Source organism: Penicillium macrosclerotiorum (assembly GCF_028827735.1).
Source record: "Penicillium macrosclerotiorum strain IBT 26536 chromosome Unknown utg000010l_segment0_segment0, whole genome shotgun sequence".
NCBI lineage: Eukaryota > Fungi > Ascomycota > Eurotiomycetes > Eurotiales > Aspergillaceae > Penicillium > Penicillium macrosclerotiorum.
This window is the reverse complement of record NW_026643089.1, coordinates 306287-330376: the sequence shown is the minus strand read 5'-3', so window position 1 is coordinate 330376 and position 24090 is coordinate 306287. Positions and strand designations below refer to the sequence as shown.

Here is a 24090-nt window from a genome sequence, read left to right as displayed (position 1 = left end):
TAACCTAGAGAACATCCACAATTGGCAAAAACATATATTCGTGTACACGTTGACGCTCGTTAAGAAAAAGACCCAGTGAAGGAGAATAAAACAGAAAAGTCCCCGACACCATGATTTATCGCGAAAACAAAAAAACTTAACTACGTATGCGTTCCCGGAGTAGTGTTCAATTTCCTTTCTTGCTCGATGTGACTGCTGCCAGAGCTTAGGGATTCGTAGGGTGGCACAGGAGAATGATTATCTGTGAGTTGACCTTCTGATTCCTGCAGTGCATTCGCAGTGGCCTTTGGTTGTGAAGCAGTGATGGATGATTTGCCAGGCACTTCCTCATCCGGGTCAGACGAGTAGGCCTCATCCAGGCCAGATAGAAGAGCTTCTCGCCGGTGAACATCGTCATCCCCATCATCAATAGTGCCATCTGCGGTGTAAAGATCGTAGGAGAGAGGCTTTTTGATGAAATGATCGATGATATAATATTGGATAGCATTCATGATCACTGGGAATAAGAGCATCACGAAAGCGATCTGGATGGCAGTGTTCCCTTCTGTCCAGCGCAAAGCCCAGTCGCCGACCTTGACGATAAAGGGGAGGAGCGTGATCAAGAAGAAGACACATACCTTCATGCCCAGCAGGCCCATAAAGTAGATGATGGACTGTTTGAACCACCATGTGGCTCGCGGCGGATGACCATAGTTGCCAGACTCGATCGATTCCGGGGGAGATGCAAGAGGTGTGTAGCTGGCAACGCGATTGAGAACACGAAGGATCAAGATGAGGATCGGAATGCCCAGGGTTGTCTAAGCTGGATAATTAGCAGGAGCTCAATGTTCCGGAATACATAAGAAGCAAGAGGCGCCTTACGTCAATCCCCAGATTCAACAGGTAGAAAGAGCACGGGTTGGGCCTATATTGTTTCCGGATCTCCAACTGACCAGCGGAGAACATAGACATCAGAAGATTAAGTAGATGTAGCATCGCTGAGCCAAAAACTTGTTTGGAAACATCAAAGGCCCACACTTTCAGAGGACGCTGCGGTCGTTCTCTCCACCGTTTATAGACCAAGGATAGAAGCGCCAGCGCACCGAGGGCTACCTGGACGAGAAGGGAGAAGGGTCCAAGAAGTTTGCATTCTCCATTATTGTCTTCGTCTGGATTGTGTCCCGATCCGGGTGGGGTAGCGCCGTGATAGAACAGCATGTGAGTCTGTGAAGGTGATGCGGATGGGTCCACACCGATGGTCAAGCTGGGCGTTGAAGCGGCGGAAATCAGCGCCGATGCTGTCGATGCGGCCAAGGAAATGGCAGTCGCAGCCTCCATTTTAGAGCATTCAGTGATAGTGTCTCGTAACAGACGTCTGGCTGGTTTGAGAAGACGAGAAGAGGTCGGCGCTAGGATACGAGGTGGCTGTGTAACGTGGAGCTAGGCCAGCGGGCTTATCGAGTGCCGTGCCGGCTCATCATACGCCGCACATTCGACAGATTGCGTATTTTGCAGGCAGCGAAAATTCCAGAAGAATAGAAATTCGGAATCTGACTAGAATCGACGGGGAAGGATGAGGTAAAGTGCCGCAACGTTGGCAAGGTTGTTGAGGTTACAGTGGAAGGCGGTGTCCGCCCCCGCAACGGGATCGACGAGCCAAGCCTTTCTGGCCCCGGCAAATCGGCGCCAACAAGCGTGCTATTTCGGGCGGAATTCAAGATCCTGGATGATGATGTCTGGAATCAAGGGCTCTTCTGAGCCTCAACATTCGCAAGCTTCATGTTACTGGGCTCCCCGCCAATCACCAGGATCATGTCCGCCAAGGGTGGGCACCTGTTCTTCCATGACGCAGTCAGCCTTACCGCTTGGACCCTGATTGTTTCGTTCTGGCCACATTAGTCATCGACGGTGACGGACACAGGACTTCCATTTTTTTGGGCTAAAAAAGCCTCAAAGAGAACTAATTGCGAGATTTCTCTTTTCATAATATGGATCGGTACTATATGACTTCATATTCCCCATACAAAGAAGATATATAGCATGTAGTTTTGACCTCCCTAACAGACACCTACATGCAAACCGTAGTTCCTTGGTTCATTCCAGAGTCTAATACTCCGTTCATGATATGAAAGCTAAAGGTGTTTGTCGAAGCTGCCCTGAGAGGTTAAAGCTATTGGTAGAAAAGAAAGAGGAAGAATTTCATGAGGAGAGAGCAGAAAGCGAATTCCAGCTACCGTGTAGGTCAAGGAGTGCCGAGCAAAGTTGGGGGATTTCAGATTGATCACCATCAAAGGTGTAAATAATAGGATAGACAAAGAAGATAAACAAAACCTCGCCAAGCGCATGCTGTCTGCGAGAGACCCTCGGTACGATAGCCGGGGCAAACCCATCGAACCACCCATCGCCCATCCGAAAGAGTCGTAGATCAGAATCAAAAAACCCCGAGGGAAAAAAAAAAAAACGCCAGAAACCCCTCAAACCAAACCAGAATTGATATAACAGGAGAGCCGTCGCAACACCATGCGCAGCTAAATGCTAGCAGAGGGCATCATACAGTCGAAAGGTCGTCACATCATTCTATCCCGTGTTGTTCTTTCAGTCGTTCCAGATTTTGCTGTCTCTCTTCAAGATCTTCTCTAGAGCGAACCATCTTCTCGGGCTGATGGATCAAGACTAACCCAAAAGACACCCGTTAGCGACCAGATCCACGTCTTGATTCCCTTCGTTTATGGTCCGCGCAGGAATTTCAACGCCCCACGGTTGTACATACCGACCAAGTATCTACTTTGAAAGTTGAACCCATTGAGCTTGTCCATAGCCTGCTTGGCATCGTGTACGTCATCATAGACCACGTATGCCGTACCCTTGGTCTCGTTGGCGATGCCCTGACGAATTTGGCTGGAAGAAAAAAACGGGGTAGGTTAGTCAGGGAAACGTCTTAGAGATCGAACGATCAGACTGGCGACGCCTTACCGAATAGGCCCGAATTTCCCGAACAGTTCAAACAATTGTTCTGGCGTTACGTTGTAGCTGGAAAAAGCAAGTCAGTAATCGGATCTTGCATCACAGATGGTCGACTGCCGGGACGGGATGGGGATCGATGAACTGCGGAACTGCGGGTGACCGGAGATGCGCACCTGAGGTTCTTTACGAAGAGAATCCTGAGAAAAAGCAGTCTGTGTCAGTACGGATGGGTTTCATCTTGCACTCAGGGTTTATGGACCTCTGGGGCTGGCCAGGGCGAGGACGGCCATCGGAGCCGGGGAGGGGCAAAAGAAAAGAAACCAGGCACATACCGATTATCTTCGGAAGAGGGCTTCCTACTCATTCTTAGAACAAATGAAGTCGGGAAGGAGGATGATCTGAAATTAAATGAAGAGCGAGATACCCAGGGTATCGAAGGCAGTTGAAGATTTCAAGAAGAGGACTGTCGCAAGATGAAGGTGCAAGACACGCAGAACGAAGCACGAGGTGGGCTTGGCAGGCTTTTTTGGGGTTAGCGCATCTTCTTTATGCCTGAGGCTGCAAGACTGAGGTAAGCCGGCTGCCTGCCATGACCATACCAAACATCATTCTGCACGTGCACGAGGCCCCCTCTCACCGCAGCTGCTGGGTATCGTTGTATCCATTTGTAACAGATTGTATCAGCGACACAGCTCGGCGAAGACGCTCTCGTCGCAACTCGAAGCTCGGAAGTCCGTCCACGGCCCTTCTCTTCTTCTCTTCTTCTCCTCCACCAATCGCCCGCGGACTGCTTGTGCTCTCGTTGAAAACGCACTGGGACCGATATTGATCAAGCGAGGCTCTACGGCGCCCACGCACTTTCGTCGACCGCAAAGCTGTCCCGCGTACATACCGTGCGAACTTAACTCTCGAACAACCCTCCTTCGTCTACGTTCCTCCTCTCCTCCCTCCCCCCTTCCACCTCCGAAGCGCTCCATCCATTCGCATACCCCCAGTTCGTCATCCAGTTCGCAGGACTCGACTCCTGCTGACTGGATTGCATCCAAATCGACTTTCTTCCCGCCCGCGGGCTGCGGCGCGACTCTCGGCGCCTTTGTCCACCCGCCGCCTCGCCTCAAAACCCCCCTCAACACCAGCGCTTCGCGCAATTCGCCCTCCCCGTCGACCACCGTTCCTGCGCTCAATCGTCCATCAAGCATCTTCGTTCATCTCGCGGCCTTCCTATCCGCATGTCCTCCTGCCAGGAATGACACCTCTTTCCTCTGCGACGGCCTCTCGCTAGTCCGTGTGGTCCAACATCCCCGCTTTGCACCCACCTGCCGCAAGCGCATAGCCTCGCAACTCCGACCCTCTTCCAGACATCCTCCTGGGCCTGACGCTCATCTGAGTTGCCCAAAATGATGAGCGCCGCGTCTTTCTTAACCCCTCTGGGCGAACGTCCCCCGCAATACCGCACTCCGTCCCCCCGCGACGCGCCGTTGAACCCATCACACCCTCCACTGCAGAATTTAGAGCTTCATGGGCCGAGCGTGGTCTATACCGAGCCACCAGCCTCGATCGTGATCCGCGCCCGACAAATCAAAATCGAAATGCTTCAGACGGTGGTTCACAACACCGGTCGGGCCATGGCCGGTCAAACTCGACTATCGACACACTCGCGACGATTGCTCTCGCCACGAGCCCAACCTTCACGCCGCTTCCACACCAACCTCCCTCCCCAAATCCTCGATCGACTGTTCCCTTATTTCCTCCAGAATCACCCACATCCGAACGCCCCGCGAAACGCCCCCGATCTGACCGAGACCCATCACCATATCCCTCCCGGGGAATACCACCGGATAACAACACTCACTTGAATTTCCTGGACAGCATGACGACCGATGCAGAACTTCTGCTCAATCTTGCCCGGCCCACAAACTTCCATCCCAACGGCCATGCGAAACGAGTCAGCATTGACGAGTCCTACCACCACCATTATGGTGGAGAGCCGCAGAGACATCACCGAGTTGGCTTCGCCTTCGGAGACTATACTGGACCGGAGGATACAAAGCCTGTCTATTTTCCCGAAGACAGTATTCCACCATCGCGCATGAGGTCGCGATCCGACGGATCAGCGTTTATGTCGCGTCCTGTGATCCGCGGTGTGCGGCCAACTACCAGTTCCGGTACCTTGTCTTCCATTGTGTGGGAGGAGGACCGTGAAGAAAGCAACTCAGCAGACGTGTCTCGCTATGCCGGGTATGGAGAACATCGATTTGCCGGTACGCAAGATCCTCACAGCCTCCGCAAAACGATGGATGTGACACCCAAGGTTGAAGAGGAGGACAAGGATTCGAATCAAGCTAGCTGTGCCGCATGCCACTTGGTACGAATCCCGGTCGAATCAGAGGAACAGCAAGACGAAGATACATGGATCGGTTGCGATGGGTGCAAACGCTGGTTCCACATTCTGTGTGCTGGCTTCAAAAATGACCGAGAGGTTCGCACCGTCGACAAGTTTATCTGTCGTGAATGCCGGCCCATTCATGGACAGACCACGTTTGTGAGAAAATCCTCACGAGCTCGTACGGCAATCGACTATGCGGGTCTTAATCAGGGCCTTGTCAAGGCTGCTAGCGATTCTTTGGAGCACCACTATCTTGAGCCTATCCGCCAAGGCAAAATTCGTTTCCTTCCTGAAAACTTTCCTCGAATGAAACCGGAGTTGGTCACGGCCGAATACTTTGAACGTGGTAATGGATGGACAGAGCCTGTCGTCATTCCTGCGTGCTGGAATACGCGTGAACCTGTCGCGGAACTAGACCAAGAGTTTGAGACCCTTGTGCAGGAGGCTTGCTCTCAAGAAATGTTCGACGATCTACTCGATCATCTCCCCGAACAGGAGACCCAAGTCGAGGAAACAATCGACTATGGTCAGGATGAGCTAGATATGGTAATCCCGCAAGGACTCACTGTTCGAGCCGTGGCTGAACTCTACGGTCCTGAAGAGCGAGTCGAGGTTATTGATGTCAAGTCACAACAAGGAGAAGAAAAAAGATGGAATATGCACAAATGGGCCGACTACTATGAAAGCAATGAGCCTCATAAACCCGTTCGAAATGTCATCAGCTTGGAGGTGTCGCAAAGCCGTCTCGGCAGGCTCATCAAACGGCCTAAGATCGTACGCGATCTGGATTTACAAGATGCTGTCTGGCCAGAAGAACTCAAGGCTGCTGGCGACTTCCCCAAAGTTCAATTTTATTGTCTGATGTCAGTCGCTGACTGTTACACTGACTTCCACATTGACTTTGGTGGATCTTCAGTGTACTATCACATCCTCAAAGGCAAGAAGACGTTCTTTTTCATTCCTCCTAAAGACAAGCACCTGAAGAAGTACGAAGAGTGGTGCAATTCTCCTGCTCAGGATTCTATCTTTCTCGGAAATCAGACCAAAGAGTGCTATCGAGTGGATCTGTCAGAGGGCGACACTATGTTGATCCCGTCCGGCTGGATTCATGCGGTCTGGACTCCGGAAAATAGCCTTGTCATCGGTGGAAATTTCCTCACGCGTCTGAATTATGGTATGCAGATCAAGGTGCTCAACATTGAGAAGGACACCAAGGTCCCGAAGAAATTCCGATACCCTTTTTTTCAAAAGATCCAGTGGTATACCGCTTTGCGGTATCTGGAAGATGATCCTATCCCGCAGAATGTTCTGGAGGCCTTTGCGCAAGACGAAAATTATCGATTTCACCGGCATTATCCCATCTACTATGATTTCGGTCAACGCGCCAATCATGAAGAGTCTGGGTCACCTTATTTCAACGCTCGCTTCTATTCTCAGGCTGAGCTGGAGGGCCTGCCAGAATTGACAAAATACCTCCTGCGAACAGCACTCATAGCCTCTTCCTACAGCGTTGATGGCATCACCATGGAGGTCCGAAATGCCGTCAGGCGCTCCATTCCTAAGGGGATTGGAGACCCTGTGGACATGATTCGCAAATTTGGACTTTGGGTGGCTTGGAAGCGTGGTAATGAGCGAGCTCCTCAGTGGACTCATCCCGGTGTTATCGAAAGCAATCCGAAGGTGTCTCTCGCTGAAAAAAGACCCGCCGGTCGACCTAGTCGGCGTTCCGATCGCAATGTGGATAGTCAACGTACATATGCTGAGAGACAAGCAGTCCAACGGCCTTCTCACGAACCCATGACAACCCCGCTGCCCCAAGTCAGCAGCGCAACCTACACCCTTTCGGAAAGCACAACACCTGTGCCAGCTGCGTTCTTACCAGAATTTGTCGCCCGGGAGGCTTCAACTCCCAAGCCACGACCTTCCCAACGCGGTTCAGGCCTAGGGCCAAAGCGCGTCGCGTGTGATGCCTGCCGTCGACGACGCATTAGATGTCGACACAAGGATGAACCAAGCGACCTCATGCTTGGTAGGCAGATGGCTGTGAATGGATTCGGGTCAACGTCGGGTCTCAGCACCCCCTCATCTTTAGCTCAAGACGCTGTTTCCGCCTTAAATTCTTTGGCAGCAATTGCTACCCAGGCTGGTTTTCAAAGCAATGGAGTGGTTGGCCTGGAACACTTTGACGGCCCGGCAAAACTCCATTCTGTTGCAATGGGGGCCTCAACCGTGGCTGCGAACAGGCTGAATGATGTGAGCCCGGATGGCACTCATAGCGGGAAGAAAGGGCGGAGCAAGGCTTGTGACGACTGTCGCAAAAGCAAGGTTGGTAGTATCCTTCTTGGCTCCTTTATTCCCGTCAGCTAACGTGAAGCAAACAGCGTCGCTGCATCCATGATGAGTACGGCAGGGTAGACCCGATCAAAGCCCAAGAGCGATCGAAGCCTCGTGGGACTGCTTCGGCAAAGCGACCTCGACCTCAAGAGGATGAAAGCACGCCTGCAGCAGTAAAGAAAACAAAGCAGGAGAGCACTTCTCCAGTTGCCCATCCCATTAACTTCGAAAGCATCTCATCGATGGCTATTCCCCAACACATACCGGACACTGCCTATGATTCTGAAGCTGTTCATTATAGTGCCGCAGGCCAGGCTAAACTGCAGCCTCTTAATGAGGGCGAAGTGACCGTTGGTCAAGCCTTATATGCATCTCCTCTTGTCTTTCATGCTGATGTGATTGAGACCAAGGATGCGAAATCGATGTCCGTTTCCTCGAAACCGACCACGTCTCTCGTGTCTCCACCTACGTCGCTGGCCGACGAGATGGACGCCATGCAGGATGGTGAGACATTGGTGTCTGTCGAAGGCGAAGGGTCCATGGCGCTGCACACGCCCAACTCCAGCTCCCGTCACTCATCTCGGCAACCTCGACATGTCGAACGGTTTGTGCCAGAAGCGACCATTGCTGCGCGGGCGTCTAAACCAGCGGTGAAAGTATCAACTTCCACCTTCCGCAAGACCACCCCTGGTCTGCCACCATCGACCAAGAAACCCTCTTCCCGCCCTTCATCCTCACACGCCAAGAAAAGCTCGCCAATGGTTGAGCGGACCTTTGATCGCCACGCCACTACTTCATTGTCCCCTCACCAGCATAGCAAGTATGCGAAGCCCCGTGTAGAAAATGACACCGATGCCGAGAGTCTTCGATTGATCCGTGAGCTTCAAGAAGAGGAGTTCGGATTGCGAAGACGACGAGGCTAAAACGGTCGTCCAATAATGTTTCCAAGCTAAGAAACAGGCCAAGCGGCCATGACTGAAACGTGGAGATTACTTTACTTCTTTGATTATGGTTATTTTTCTTCTTTTTTTTCTGTTCGTTCTTTCTCGATGTCATGGGTTGCTCGGGATATCATTTGGGGAACTGGACACGGAGATTCGGAGTTCATATTTTGCTGGCGTTCTTTTTCAGTCTAGGCGGGCGGAGTCTGTGTGTTGTCTCTTTGATCCTTTCAGCTGCGTGCATGGGTCTTCTTTGATCTGGCTATGGCCCCCTCTTGCTTGTCTCTTTGCGACTCTATTTTCTTTTGTTTTGATAATCCATTTTCCAACTTTCCTGGACGTTCGTTCCCTATGTCTGCTTCTATGATTCCACCTGCTCTATCTTCAATTCCATTTCTTGTCAATTGTTTCAAACCCAATAACGAAGCTATAGTTCAACTTTCCTTTTCTTGTACGTATCGTAGCTAGATGCTTGGTTATCTTCATATGCGTTTTCTGTACCTCATAAGCTTTAATCAGCTTTAAATTGCTCACTGATTACTGGTTATAATTTGCATTTTCGCTCAAAGCAGAGTATGACACAGAGTTTAGTATCTCTGAAAGGTTAGGTGTCAGTGGCAATTTCTCCTTCTCAAAGGCCTTACATACCGAAGATTCCAGACCTGTTGTGGGAGGTACCTGGATATCTCAGCTGAGGAACCCTGAGCTGTAAGCCCGCTTTCCTATCAGTGTCGATTTTAGGGCTCAAAAATCGATGCAAGGGGGTTCCAACAATGGAGTTGCTGGAAAGTTTCTCCGGGTCTCAACTCACATCCCTACCTTCTCCCCAAGACTGAATCGTCAATAAATTAAGTTTGAGCTGGAGTTCGCGATGTCGCTTGAGGCTCCAACTGGCCCCAACACCTCGGATTCTCAACACAAGCAGATGCGCGCCAGACGGCCCAAAGTACGCACGGGTTGTCTCACTTGCAAGTACGTCTCAGGCTCCAATAAACCGATATGGATTATTCTCAGAATTCATGTCCTGACACGATATAGATCTCGGCGTATCAAATGCGATGAGGGCAAGCCGACATGTTCCCAGTGTGTCATAATCCTAGTTTGGATCCAGGTAGCATAGATTCATCCGACTAATCCTCTTTGATTGCGATCTAGATGTACAAAAGCGGGAAAACATTGCCAGAGATATCAGACGTCAAAAGCAACCGTTCCTTTACATAGAACATTGGCTCCTGCGCCAGCTGTCAGGTCCCCACAGGAGTTGCCTGCGATAGAGTTTTTTTTTCGGCAAAGCGCACCGCACCTGTCGGGCTTCTTTTGTGAGGCCTTCTTTCAGGGCAGTGTTTTCCAACTCAGTCTTTCAGAGCCGATTATCCGCTTAGCCATTGCCGCTATAGGCGCTTTACACGCAAAAACGTCCATGGGTCAGACTAATTTCGATAAACACACTGCAAATTCCCCGCTACAACTATATAATCAGTCTATTCGTGAGTTTATCGATAAGATAGATGCAGGGCATAGCACGGCTTCTTTATTTGCTACAGCCAACTTGCTTTTTGTCGTTTTTGAGATGATTCGGGGAAATGTTGCCACCGCCGAAGCACATATTAAAAACGGCATCAGTCTACTACAGTCCTGGCGGGAAACAAACTCCAAGCCGAGGAAGCCTTGGGGTCGGAAGTATACGTCATTCGAGTCGCGGTTCTTAGAAACCCAAATTGGACCTCTTATCTCCCAACTCAATACCCATGTCGTTAAAGGCGACAGTGGGAGGCGTATCAAATTCTTGCTCAATCCTTCTGACGATTCGGGAAGGCTTATTATGACAGATCAATTCGAGACGCTCGATGAAGCTCGGATTACGCTCTTTGATATGACCAATGAAGTATACACAGATACAGCACTATATCAGGATCGAGATCGAGATGGATTCAGTTGTAGGGCCATCGTTGCACTCGCTTTCCCTGACAGTGCTCGTCTGAATATTGAGAAATTCGAGCATAATTTCTGCGACCTAATCAATCGACAGGGACAGACCTGGACTGCAAAGGATAAAGAAATTGCAGATTATCTCTTTATTCTCAAGCTGAATATTCAGTTTCGCGTTATATCCAATGGAATCAAAAACCAGTGTGAATGGGATATATATCGCGCTGAATTTGAGGAATTGATTCAACGTGTCGAGCCGATCCTCTCCAACAGAAATTACCATCCGCTTCACCCTTTTCGCCTCACAGTGGGATTTAATTTAGGTATAGGGACGTCTCCCATACTCCATATACTGGTGTGGAGGTGTCGTTGGCCAACAATTCGACGTAAAGGACTTGAGATCTTCCACCGGCTACCTTCGAGAAACTCCTTCTATGCGACAGAAGACTATCATTCGATTTTCTCTCGTATTATGGAAATCGAAGAAGCATATCTGAAGCTTCCACCCGGCGTATCCCCGCCTGAGGATTGGCTCCCTCCTGAGCACGTCAGGATTCATGATTTCACTGTCACTGTTCCGCGTACACAAGTCCATGAACTTCTCATGCATGATGTGACTTTTATCAGCAAGCCTTGGGGTCTTGATGGTCCATTGGTCCACGTCACAGAACAGATGCAATTTATATTCCCTCTTCTATAATTGCTGATGTATGAGCTGACTTTGGGGCCGCTAGAAAAGAGGTTCTGTAACATCTAAGAGCGTGTCAAGAGGTTCAGGGTAGAGAACATCGAGAGACATGATTTTAGCTATCCCCATTCAGTCATCAACAACTTTCCAGAAGTCAATATAACTGGCTTTGCTCTAGAACATACTGGCTATTTGGTTTGCATTTTCTATATGAATCATCTTTACCGTCTGATCAAAATTTCGCAACAATACTATTGTACATGGACAATCGACCGGAGACTAGATTCATCGGTGCATTTAGCCAAGATGCTGTCGGAGGTCCTCAGGCGAGAGCCACTCCACAAGGTCAATCTTCACTAATGTCGCGAGAAAAGAGATAAAGCGCGTCGCCTGCCAGTACCCTTCAATCTCAAATTAGCGACTGACGTTGGAAGCTCAGTTGTGTAGGCTGTGTAGGATGTAGTGGCTCTGTTTAATATTCTTAAATCATTGTCGGTCACTAACACTATCTCCATGCCCCAAAATATACCTTGAAGTTTGTTAGAATGCTGCCCAGAGCGCTGGGACAGTCGTCGGCAGACAACACTTTTCCTAGCCCCAGACTTCAAGCACACTCAACGAGATGATGTGTTTACAAACGATATATTTAGGCGACTAATGATAGCTAAGGCAGCAATTAATCCTCGTTATAAAACTGTTGGGTGAAGGAGCCTCTTTATAAGGATCTGCACATATGACGTATTCCCATACTGTCTGTTTTCGGGAGTAGTCAAAGACAAAAGGATTTAACCAAAATCGTAGTTTTTGGTATTTTCTGATTTCAAAAGTAAATGAGTAAGATAGAAAATGCCACGAACATGATAAACCGGCAAGCTCTAGTCCGTGCTGTGGAAAAATATTGTCCATTCGACACGTTCCATGTCCCTGGCGGTGGACCCAGCCTCGCACGGTTCATCGATGACTTCATTCTCCATATAAATTTCTGCAAACAAGGAGAAACAAGGATAGGGCCAATGCCCTAGCCCCTTACCAGCGAATTGTATTTAAAAAATTTTATTCAAGCTAACAGGCCATGACCTTTGCTACTCTCTAAACAGTCCTGGGATTTATCATGGTGCAGATGTTCGCACATTCCCATTCGATTCTATCCGGAGGTGGCTGGAAGTGGTTCATCCACTCAGCGCCTATGGCTAACAGATAGTTTGACCCGTTGCCACAAGGGCGAGGACCCCCTGTTTCCGATGAAAACTTGTTTCAGTTACCTTCAGGAACGGATTCTCGAGACATGTAACGCCAATATCAAATCCTGAATATTAATTCCGGTGTTCTAGTTCCCGCCGCCACCCGCGCCCTATTGGCGGGAACCTTGCGACTGGTACAGAACCCCCAATAACGAGACGGTCTCCCCTTGCCCCACCCTCCCCTCTCGCGCGCCCGCAGTTTAGCTTCCGTGATGATTGACCACTTCCCTTTCTGCAAAGAATTTGTAGAAACTGTGTCAATCTACATTGTTTCAAACTGGTCTCTGAGTTGCTAGAAAAACTGATGCTTATTGTAACTGCGAAAATACTTCCACTGTCATCACATGATCACATCGCCACCAACATAGCTAACTTGAAGTTACTAGATTACTAGCAGTTTGCCGCTTCCTCCCGGTTTCAGAACTTCAAACGTCCCAACCACCCATGTTCCTGACGGATTCAGCGTGTTATGTTACAATTTGGTAGCAAACCTGGTTTTCGTTAAGCGAAATTAACCCACGGAATGATTTCTGTTTCCCCTTCTCTTACGGTTCCATATCCCTTACTTCATCTTCTCCAACCTCTTATTCAATAAGCCGTGCTCGAAAGCCACTCCCTGATCGAGGTAATGACTAACTTACGATCAGTTATACTAAGCTCATAGTCACTGATAGAGCCTCTAGGAAGATATTGAGTGATCCAATTTGATAGATTCTCAATACAAATTAATCAGATGAGATATGAGAAGATAATTAGTGTTAGTACGCGACAGTAGGCTAAGAGTGATATAAAGCGCAAAAATTCGGTAGTAGATATCACAGTGCTATAGGGGCATTGAATTCCACTTGCCTGCATCGCTATTCTGTTGCTATGCAGTCCTATACTTCATCAGATCATTCCAGCCTTTGCAGTTCTCGCCTGCATATATATTCCCCCTACCCTTCCCTTCACAGAGATCAATCAATCACGGAGCACCTGAAAGTGATGTGCGTAAGGATCTAACAAGAAATTATCTATTGCGATGCTACCACAATCCATTTAAAGTACATACTGGTGGTTGTGGCCCTACTGAAAAGGCAACCCGAAGGACGTTTCGGATACGCTAATCCTATTTGGGCAACCACGATGAACTTTCGCTGCACGATCCTGACGCGCTTTCACCACTCTCAAGTACAAGGTTCTGTTTCCTGAGATGAGTAATACGGATGAGCGCCGGTCACGATCTCCGGCTACACGTCGGAATGGAACACTGCAGTCTTGCGAGCCTTGTCGACGATCAAAACAGCGATGTGATCACGACCGGCCATTTTGCCGCAGATGCGCCACGAAAGGCATCAAGGACCAATGTTTCTATCACCCAGCCCCGATGACGAGGCGGAGGACCTCTGAACATGTAGGTTCAAACAAGGTTTCTTCTAGTCGGCTCACAAGCCAGCCCACTTCCAAGTAAGTTCAAGAAAGTAACATGTTACGATTGCCTATGTGAAGCTAAAACGCTTGAAATATAGTGCTTCTAGCCCAGGGTCATTGCATGGTGGACGCTTATATGCACCATTAGAGCTCCCATCAGCCTTTCCGGGCTATCTTGGGTCTAGCAGCTTCTCAGCGGTTCTGGCAGAACATCGCAATGAGATTCCCTTTGAGCAAGAAGAAAACACGGATCCTTGTCCAGTGCTATCAGTGGAGCCTGATCGAGTTCAGTCTGGCGCAGAAGTCTTGTTGTTTCTCTACAACCTTAAGGACCACCGAAAATTGGTGGATAAATTTTATTCCTCATCATGGAATGTGGTGGTGCCTAAAATGGTCATGGATGCCATTCTCAACTCTATCCAGCAAATTTTCGACGGGCTCGACGTCAATAATCTCATGCCTCAACTACAGAATCTGGCTACCCAGATTTTTCGAAATTCGTCACGTGCATTGAAAACATACCGATCTATGACTGCCGAGGAGTATTGCGCTTCATTCACTGGTCACAACTTTCGCTGGGAAGCCCTGGGCAATATTTTTACACTGTGCGGGCAGCAGCTAGTGATCACACCTGACAACGACCCTGAGGTTGTCCACGGGGATGATCCTCAGGCAAAGGACCGATTACTTGAACAGGTTACTGTAGCAAGTACCATTTGTTTGAATTTCTGCGATCAAGCATCCGCAGCCAATGAGATGCTGGCATTTCTGCAATACAACGATGTTATGCTACGTACGCAGCAATATGGAGACTCGAGTAAGTTTTTGTCTCTCTCGACAAAGCATATGTTCGGAGCCAACTGACAATTTATTCTCAGGTTATCAAGCATGGCGTCGACTTGGTGATCTGGTCGCTACGATCTATGCTGCTGGGCTGCATATGGACACCGAAGGCAGTGAAAATTGCCCCTTCTTCCTGCGACAATGGCGAAGAGGATGCTTTATCTCTGCATTTTACATGGATAAGATGATGGCAACATTTGTTGGCAGACCACCTCTCATGAATTACAGATATTGCAGCTTGACTCCTCCCCTTGACTTGAGTGATGATGTTCTAGTCACAGGAGGCGACGCCCTCGAACAAGCCATATCGGAGCTGAATAGCGCGGGCTGGAATACAAAAGGCGTCCGTAATAGAATGACTCCAAGCCGATTGCGATTCCAACTTTCTATCTTCCGGGAAAGGACACTTGAGATCACATTAGGGACCTTCGGGCCTCAGGATCTCATTCAAAAGTCCAAGTAAGGCATCTGCTGGTCAAAATTTTCTCTAGGGCCGCACATCTAACATCTTATTTTCAGTGAAATCCAAGATACCGTTCGAGCAGTCTGGGAGTCGACACCGGATCATCTCCGATATGATCAGCGTAAAAGCGATGAGTTCCATCATGGTTGGCTGACGGTTGTTTACCTTTACCTCTACTACCTCTACACCTGCTTCCTACTCCAGCGGGCGCTGATTAAACACACGAATACCGGACATGAAGCTCTGTTTGATACCTCACGCCAAATTCTGACCATTGTCATCGGCATAACTTCCAGACGGAACCCAATGGTAGATCTCGACAGGCATTATTCGTGGATTGTAGGTTTTGGTCCTAGTTTCGCGAGTCGAGTCCCAGCTGACCAATAAAAAGGCCCTCACATATGGCATCCCAAGCTCTAGTGTTCTTCTACTTGAGCTTTTACGCCAATCGCATGAACCTGGCCCACATAACGTGCATCTCCCACGCGCCGAGCTGATCCGTAGCTTAAGCGTGTTCATTTCTATTCTTTCTTGGATAGCACGTCCAGGCCATGGGAATTATCATACATGCAAAGAAGCCGAGAAGAATCTGTCTCGCATTCTGGATCAAGTTCTTGACCCACAACCCGTGCATGCAGAGATGGTCCAGGATGTGACTTCTGGCCTATCCAGTTTCTTGAACTGGTCAACATATAACAATTGGGACTTCAGCTCGGAGTACTTCCCTCCCGCAAATGGATTTGTACCGTGAATGATCGGGCCAGAAGGCGAGCCACGAGTGGCTAATTAAGATTGCCTACCCTCTTCCCCACTGATCTACACTAATAGCGCATTTGAAGTCAATCGCAAATCATCAAATCGTCAAAATTAGTATGGGGGTATGATATTGACACCAGACAAACTTCCGCCGACCATAGCAAAGTGGAAATCTCTTCATATCATGAGTCTTAAAACAGATCACACCATCCATACATAGTCATTCCGCGGAGGATGCTCTGGAACGAAATAGGCTCGATGGCACAACGGACAGTTGTAGTGGTCTCCCAAGAACCACTTTTCCAGACACTCTCGATGAAAAACATGCAAACAGCGTAATTCACGGATTTCTTGCGAGCGGCTCACTTGGTCCAAACAAACCGCGCTGGGACATTGGGGTCAGTTCATATGTGCGGCACAAGACCAGGTACTGTCAAAAGAACCGGAAAGAAAGAATCTTACCAGACAAATTGGCCATCCACAGCCTCGGAAAGGCCCAATTTCCCTTTCGTTGTGGTCCACCACTGCTCCAAGGTGCGAGTGGGAGAGACTGCATCCAACCTACGCAGGCGCTCGTCGGGGGTTTTCCTCGACCGCAAAAAAGCCTGGCGATCACGCCGGTTGATGATAATTGTCAAGCTTGGCGATGTCAGTACGGTCCGCGCGTTCCCGTGTAACACGAGTCGGAGGGAAAACTTGAACAAGGAATATTTGGGGACAAAAGTCCCCCCGAAAGGAGGGCAGCGGGAATAGGAATACCAAGATTTGGGCTTCAAAGAACCAAAAGTGAAAAGATTTGCAGGCTTCCCATAAAAAAAGCATCTTAAATCACTCACAATAAACTCAGTATGATCAAAAATACTACACCTAGCCCTATTCCCAAGACGATGGCCATATGGCTCGTCTTGAGATTACTATCGCCCGACATCTTCCAGTTAAGCTGACTTGCTGGTGCGTGATGGTCGGAAATGCCAGTGTGTTCGATCGTTGTCCACCTCGTGTCCTCGTGTCCAACGGAGGGGTCTTCCAAGCCACCCAGTGCCCAAAGATAGGCGAGTGGAATTCCAGAGCGATTGCCTCCTCCAGAGGGAGAGAAGAGCAGACGCAGTGAATGATTGCGCAACCCTGGGCGGCTCGGGGATTTCAACAGAGGAATCGATCCTTGGAGAAGCGTCGGAGAACCCTGTCGCTTATCACAAAGATAAATGGGCAGGCTTGGCCGACAGTCAAGTGCCGTGTCAGATTTCGTGTGAGCTGTCTCTCTTTCACACTTTCTCGTTCTCTGTCACTCCCTCGCGCGCCCCTCTGGTCCGAGGAGCAGGCAAATGATCGACCCGTCAAAGCGGGGGAGCTTTCGAGTGGATACGCGATTCAGCGATGGGACCAGGTCTTCCCCTCCTCATTGTCGGGGAGCCAATCGTAGCTGGTGGCGCCTCAAAGGGATGGCCAGGCCAAGGCGTTAGCGGCTGGGAATGCTGATCGGCTGGATTGTCCTTTTTTTTTTTTGTGTTGTGCTGTGGAACGCTATCGTGGAGCGACGGTGGCCATCGTATGATGCTGGGACCAAGCAGCACTGGAGTTGGAAGTGGTTTGGTGTTGCACGGTGTAGTTATGATGACCACTGGCCACCTGACCAGAGTCCGTATACGTCGACTTCCTCCCAACTACTCCCGTCCTTGCGCTCGTCCTGGCTCCACCCCCGCTTCCGCAGTTCTCCACTCTTTTACTTTATCCTAGTTGACCCACGGGACCCAACACAGCAACAAGAATCAGAATGCTTTGTGATTTCTAGCGGAGAATCTCGGTCTGCTCTACATTCATCGCTGTTATGCCAACCTCATCCTTCTCCGACCGCAGCTGCATCATAATGGGATCCTCAGGACTCTGCTGCAGCACGCGTTCTCCAAATAGGAGATCAATCTCCTCGAGGGATTTCTGCTTAGTCTCCGGGAAGAAGAAATAGATCACGGGTAGTGAGACACACAAATCTAATGATCATCAAGTCAGTCCAGGCTACGGGGAATCTCGAGAACAGAGCCACCTACTCCATGCCACAAACACAAAATAGAATTTCCACTGGAGCTTAGCCAGTGCAATCGGGGACACCTGGTTCCACAGGGTGCTCACTGCCCAGTTTCCGATTCCCACAGCAAATGCATTTCCCTTGCCGCGAATTTGCATAGGCATCACTTCTGCCATATACACCCTACGAGACAGTCCACTTGTTAATATTTCGGTCGGTTGCGACGCCGGCTTCAGCAGATCAGAGGGGAAGGGGGGTCTTACCAGCTGCAGGGTCCAAACGATAAAGAAAACACAACCGATACGGCGAAAAGGAAGAAAATCCCTCCGATGCTGTATCCGATGCGTTGACCATCGGGGTTTTGCGAATTCAGAGCCGCCTCGCAGATGAGTGCCAATGAGATGCCCACCGTGCCAAATATCAAGGGCCTGCGCCGTCCGACGCGATCGAGGATAAAGACGACGAAGATCAAATTGGTGATTGGGCCGACACAATTATAGATGCCGGCGACAAGCGTATTACGGTTGCCCGTGATCCCGAGCGCCTTGTACATGATTGTTTGGTAGTAGGTGATGACGTTGATTCCGGTCATTTGAGTGAAAACTTGGACTGCAAAACCGTGCCTAATGAACGTGTGAGTTGACGGAAGCAGATTTGGGGAGAGGGGGAAGGACGTGGTAGGTTGCCAGAATACATACAGCATCCTCGTTCGCCATTGGGGAACTGTGAACATCGGCATCCAGCCCTGTGCAGTGATAGCCTTCTCGGATTCGATCGTCTGGCGAATCTCCCTGAACTCCGCATCAATCCAATCCCCGTTTGTTCCATCAAAATGTACTTTGTGGAGCACGCGCATTGCCGCCGCGTATTGCTCCTTCTCGATGAGATAGCGAGGCGATTCGGGCAAAAAAAACATACCCACGATCAAAACTATCGCAGGAACCACCTGAAATGCCAGCGGGAACCGCCATTGGAACTGACTGGTTGCCGGCGCATGGAGCGATCCATAGCCGATCCAGCTGTCAGATGCTACATTAGCCAGGTTCTTGATATCTGCACCGAAACAAGGACAACAATTCTTTTTATTAAGGAAAAAAGAAACTTGAAAAACTTACGTGCTAACAATATACCCAATGCCAATCATCTGCTGGGTCAGCCCCACAAGCAAGCCTCGGGATGACGGGTGCGCAAATTCCGCTTGGTAAACTGGAACCGACATGGACATCAGCCCCACGGCCCAGCCGGCCATGATGCGCCCGACCAGGATCATCGAGAGATTTTGGGCGGCAGCCTGGAGGGTCGCGCCGAGCAGACAAATACAGGCGCCCATCTGGATGGTGAATTTGCGACCAAAGCGGTCCATCGTCAAGCCACCCTGAAGGGAACCGATCACGGCTGGTGGACACATCACGCTGTTAGTTACCCTCTGGCTTGTGAAAGAACCACCAACAAGGCGCGGTTAATAAAAAAACTTACCCCCTCCCGAGTACGTGCTGTTAATTGCACCAATGATTGCGGATGTCTGTGACGTATTGAAATACTTCAGAAAGTTGGGCGAGGCGATCACGTCGGTCATGACGCCGCTATCATAGCCAAACAGAAACGAGCCCGTTGCCGCCAGCACGGCCACGGTCATAGCGAAGCGCCGGCCCATTGCGGTAATGAGTCCGGGTAGAGAAGGTGAAACGACAATTTGATAATTGTGGAACAATCTCAGGCGTATTCGACCGTCCTTCTGGACATGGCAGACGGCAGCCCGATCATGATTCTTATACGGGCAGGGGCAGAATTGCAGTATGCAGGGCCAAATGCGGGGCAGAGCAAAATTCCGGAGAAGAGCAGAGAGCGCTGACGGCCCAAGCAATCTCTGCTTCGACAGGGGCTAGGAAGTAATAAACGGCTGCGAGGAAATCCGGGGATGACGAGAGTTTGCCGGGATACCAGCCTATCAGGGATAAGGGGCCCGAATACGGCCCCGGTGTGCCGACGGGTTCACCCCGCATTTCCCGTCCGGGAGACCCAGGAAGGCTAGCAGGGATTGTGCGGCGGCCTCGCTTGCGTCTTCGAGAGAAGGGAGGGGTGGCTTCGCGGGAGCCACTTATTGGTGGGTGGGCTTCGGCTGCAGTGACTGGTCCTAACAGGGGTACGCTAGTCTAGTCCTCTTTGGCAGCGAGTGCCAGGGAGACCGTGAGGCATGGCGCCCGAGCAGCTGAATAGTCAGGATTATAGCCGGCCTGCCAAGAATGACAGTGATTACAAGAAAATACATGTGATATCATGAGAGGAAACCAGAGAGCACAAGATGAAACGGATAAAGATCAAGAATCACGTATTCTTTATAGATGGAATTAGACCAAGCGGGTTGCTTGAGATACCAAACCATGCATGTGTCTACACTGAGATCTCCTCTCCATCGTGATCCATCGATCCGTTGATTCTGGCGTCCGCAAACCCCAGTGGCCAGCCAATGCAACAAAAACCATAACCGGAGAGTAAAGTTGAACTCCACCGGGGCAAGAGAAGCCCTTCGTCAGCGCCAGGCGCCAGGAGAGAGAGCACATTCAAACTCTGAAGTCAGTCTCAGAACACCTTCTGAGGCTTCGCTTAGAGTCCAACTATTGGCATATTTCACGGTACAATGGCGCACATCAGTCTGTCTCTCCGACTGAAACGAATATAATGGGCGTTTCGCGTAACATTCCACAGCCCTGTCCGTAGCAATTCACGCTGTACATACAGTCTTAAAATAGCTTTTTTGCGCATGTACAAGGTCAGGATTTCTATCCAATAACTATGGTTCTATTCCAATGGGCTGTCCAGGACCATATACTCGGCTTCGTGCAACCCATCTTTTCTGCTCCTCTGGTTTCACGTGCAGCCTTTCCGACTTCGCTTCGATTTGAGGACAAGGGCGGATCTGAAAAGCGCATGGGTACCGCATTCATGTAAAGTAGTGCTTCTTGTGGAGACATCATTCGTTCATTCCTTTATCTAGATACTAATGCGATCATATCGGTGAGTCCTTCTCATATCTAGTTAACCGGCGAGCGAGACTTCTGGAGCTGCCCAGAAGTCTTGGTGGACTTTTGCGCCTAGTAGAATGTTGCCCCAACTAGTAGATCTATGATTACCCTAGTCTGTTACGGCCTTAGCGGATATCGCTAGTTTCCCCTGTGCCGCTGACCAAGATGATTTCTCAGGGAAACACGTTGCATGAATACGGGTGGGTGGCTCTCTACGCTGTGGGCACACAGCCCATATCAGATTTAGATCCGCTTTGGTAATGCTGTCCCCTGGTTCGAGAACCTAGCGTTTCCCTTTCTCCTCATTCAGAAGATCAAGATAGAGAGATCTGGATGTTGATCTTCCTTGTTTTGATGGCGGGTCTATGGAAGTCCCGTCGTTTTTAACAATATGTATATTTAACTACATATATGCATATATCTGTGTGTACTTCGGTGTGTTTTCGACCCTCTCGATTCAAGGCTCATCAAACATCTACTCGCTGGAAATGCGGAGATGAACTGAAGAACTACACAGAACATACATATGGCCTGCAATCACGTGACCCACATGCTCCTAATCACGTGCGGACGTGTCAAGTCGCGTTTCGGGGCGCTCGGGCAGGCGGCGCGTTGTAAGATTTGAAGGCTCCGGATTCCAGAACGCCAGGTGTTCAAAGAGATCCAGCCTTCGGAGGTCGCCAAAATCCCGAGATCTTACACATTCCTCAACGTGACGTGCAGACACGCGACTCATCGGTCATACCACGTCCACCGGGGCTGGTGGGGATCCCGCATTACCTCCGAAGCCCGCTAGACAAGGAAAACATCAAAAGAAGTCGAGTTTTGGAACACGACCAAAATAATAGAACCCAGAGGGAAAGAATATCGTAGATAAAAGTCTCGAAGGGATCTGGTTTAGTCCGGAGTATTCTGTATAATCGTCAGAAAGGTACCGGGGACCTCAGAGGCGCACGTCGTGACTAGCGCGGGCCACGTTCCTGCTACCCTCCGCGTCCACATCGCGACGCGATTGACCGGGCTTGTGCATACTCGACCGCTTCTGCACCAGCCTCAATTCTCAACCTACCTCTCTCCTCCTCAAACACTTTTTCTTTCCCTCCTTTTCCTCTTTTTCCTCCAAGGTCTTCTATTTCTACCTCCTACCGGGATTCCTCTTCGATTCACCCAAACTCCAGCACAACAACAACGCCTCATGCTCGTATAGTCGCAAGTGACTATGTCCGACCCGGAGCCTTCGGCGACCTTGTCCTCGCCGTCCCTCCCGGCCACTGACTCCAATGCCTTGACATATGCCTTTCTGGTACACTCCCAGAAAACTCTGACTCAAAATCTGCCGCCTCGCGTCGATAATAAGCTGCTGGCTCGCCAAAAGCGGCGTCGGACAAGGTGTGTTTGTCCCGTCTCGGACCCGATATGGCCCCATCACGCGTTCTAACCATCTCTTTCCCCCATCTTCCCAACAGCCCGGAGGATCATGCCATTTTAGAGGCCGAGTACCAGGTCAACACCAAGCCGGACAAGCTCGCGCGGGCGAATATCGTAAATCGCGTCTCGCTCGGCGAGAAAGAGGTGCAGGTACGCGATGCCAAGACTTTCAATGTCCACAAATTTTGCCCCCTCACCCGCGCACCGCGTGGCTAATCATCTGTGGACAGATCTGGTTCCAAAATCGCCGCCAGAACGACCGACGGAAATCTAAGCCTCTGCAGCCGCATGAGCTGCTCGCGCCCCGATCGAGCATGTCCGACTCTTCGGGCCACCCGACCAGCGACGATCACGCGTCTGCAGAACCAGGGTCTTCGAGTGGGGCGGAGCAGTCAGAAGTTCAGGATCGGTTGGGGGAAACCAGGCCAAAGTCGTGGGGTGGCGAGCTGCTTCACCTATCTGACGAGTCCGATCCGGCGATGAAGGAAAAAGAGGAGTATGAGCCACCGCTGCCCAGCACGCAGACCAGTGTCGCCACAGAGACTATGGAGGATACCCCGCCCACCACCCAGGAAGAGTTCCACGCAGCGGAGTCAGAGCAAAGCCGAACTGATGCAGTGGAAGAGGGCTCGTCGCTGCAGGTATCGAAGAGAAAATGCTCGGTGTCGGACCTTCGAGGCGAGACAACCCAAGAGGATCACACGCCAAACATCCACACAACACCGGTCAAATCTCCACCCTCCCTGCGCTTGTCGTTCTCGTTTGATGGAGAGGCGATGGTCCGAAAGGAAGATGAGATGACCCCGTCACCGCCCAAGGGCCGCAACGCGTTGCGGATTGCCATGTCGTCGGATGGGAAGGCAGTAATCCGGGCCGAGAACGAGCCGTCGCCGTCCAAAAACAGAGTCGCCATGTTTTCAGTTCGCAGGCCGAAGATAACAGGTCTGCGCCGCAGCAGCAGCGCCATCTTCCCAGTCACGCCGCGGGCTGGCACGGCCGAGAACGACCGGGCCTTTGGTCGCTCTCGTGACCCTCGCAACTGGGAATCCTTCTTTGACACTGATGCACGCAGTGCTCTCTCCACTCCCACGTCGTCTCAGACCGCCCCCAACGTTTCCCCGGGCCTCTTCCAATCCCGTAGTCAACGATCCCTCACTCGCAGTGCATCGCAACGGCAGAGCTTACTGGCCGACGCAAGCCGCACTCCAATCTCGCAGTCGATGGGAGAGAAGAGACGCAAACTCTCTCGCACAGTCTCCTCATTGGGCAGGTTGGAGACCGACCGGAACCGATCTACCGCATATCTGTCTAAACTGTCGAAGTCGATGACCTCCAAGTCGAACAAATATGACTTGGAGCTGGACGCCGGGGACTCCGACAAAGAGAACTGGATCCCAGGCACTCGGTCGACCCAGGTTCGTCGCCGTACCACCTCGCACGCTCCTCGGCCTGTTTTGCGCGACGCCAATCGCAACCGCGGTCTGAGCCTCACGTCGGGTAGCAAACGCAATCGTCACTATCAATCCGGGACACCAGGCAAGGCACCGCCTGGTCTGAGTGCTGAAGTGTCAGCCTTCATGTCCGGTGATGCGAGTGGAAGCCAGGAAGATGATCTGGACTGTGTCCAGGGTCTCTTGTCCCTGAGTCAAGGGGCTTGGCGATAAGAGTTTAAAAAGAAAGGG

The 24090-nt window shown here is 50.5% G+C and overlaps 6 protein-coding genes across 6 annotated transcripts; 3 read left to right on the top strand and 3 right to left on the bottom strand.

Moving 5' to 3' along the window:
- Positions 1–140: 140 nt before the first annotated feature.
- N7462_009834 (STIMATE family protein) lies at positions 141–1317 on the bottom strand (the record flags this gene model as incomplete). The annotated part of the gene is made up of 2 exons (XM_057081548.1): positions 141–797; positions 862–1317. The coding sequence occupies 2 exons, from the start codon at positions 1315–1317 to the stop codon at positions 141–143; spliced, it is 1113 nt and encodes a 370-aa protein (XP_056928588.1).
- Positions 1318–2551: 1234 nt separating this feature from the next.
- On the bottom strand, positions 2552–3307 carry N7462_009833 (putative pre-mRNA branch site protein p14; the record flags this gene model as incomplete). Its single annotated transcript, XM_057081547.1, has 4 exons — positions 2552–2638; positions 2754–2877; positions 2953–3009; positions 3276–3307. The coding sequence occupies 4 exons, from the start codon at positions 3305–3307 to the stop codon at positions 2552–2554; spliced, it is 300 nt and encodes a 99-aa protein (XP_056928587.1).
- A 184-nt stretch (positions 3308–3491) lies between these two features.
- jhd1 ([Histone H3]-lysine-36 demethylase) lies at positions 3492–8586 on the top strand (the record flags this gene model as incomplete). Its single annotated transcript, XM_057081546.1, has 4 exons — positions 3492–3514; positions 3636–4228; positions 4332–7654; positions 7711–8586. 4 exons carry the CDS (start codon positions 3492–3494, stop codon positions 8584–8586), a joined length of 4815 nt encoding a protein of 1604 aa, XP_056928586.1.
- Positions 8587–13654: 5068 nt separating this feature from the next.
- Positions 13655–15929, top strand: N7462_009831 (putative C6 transcription factor; the record flags this gene model as incomplete). Its single annotated transcript, XM_057081545.1, has 5 exons — positions 13655–13908; positions 13971–14689; positions 14751–15174; positions 15235–15517; positions 15570–15929. The coding sequence occupies 5 exons, from the start codon at positions 13655–13657 to the stop codon at positions 15927–15929; spliced, it is 2040 nt and encodes a 679-aa protein (XP_056928585.1).
- A 1793-nt stretch (positions 15930–17722) lies between these two features.
- On the bottom strand, positions 17723–19611 carry N7462_009830 (sugar porter family MFS transporter; the record flags this gene model as incomplete). Its single annotated transcript, XM_057081544.1, has 6 exons — positions 17723–17922; positions 17980–18140; positions 18221–18580; positions 18656–18976; positions 19073–19352; positions 19434–19611. 6 exons carry the CDS (start codon positions 19609–19611, stop codon positions 17723–17725), a joined length of 1500 nt encoding a protein of 499 aa, XP_056928584.1.
- Positions 19612–22199: 2588 nt separating this feature from the next.
- Positions 22200–24072, top strand: N7462_009829 (homeobox domain-containing protein; the record flags this gene model as incomplete). The annotated part of the gene is made up of 3 exons (XM_057081543.1): positions 22200–22369; positions 22447–22558; positions 22639–24072. 3 exons carry the CDS (start codon positions 22200–22202, stop codon positions 24070–24072), a joined length of 1716 nt encoding a protein of 571 aa, XP_056928583.1.
- Positions 24073–24090: the final 18 nt, after the last annotated feature.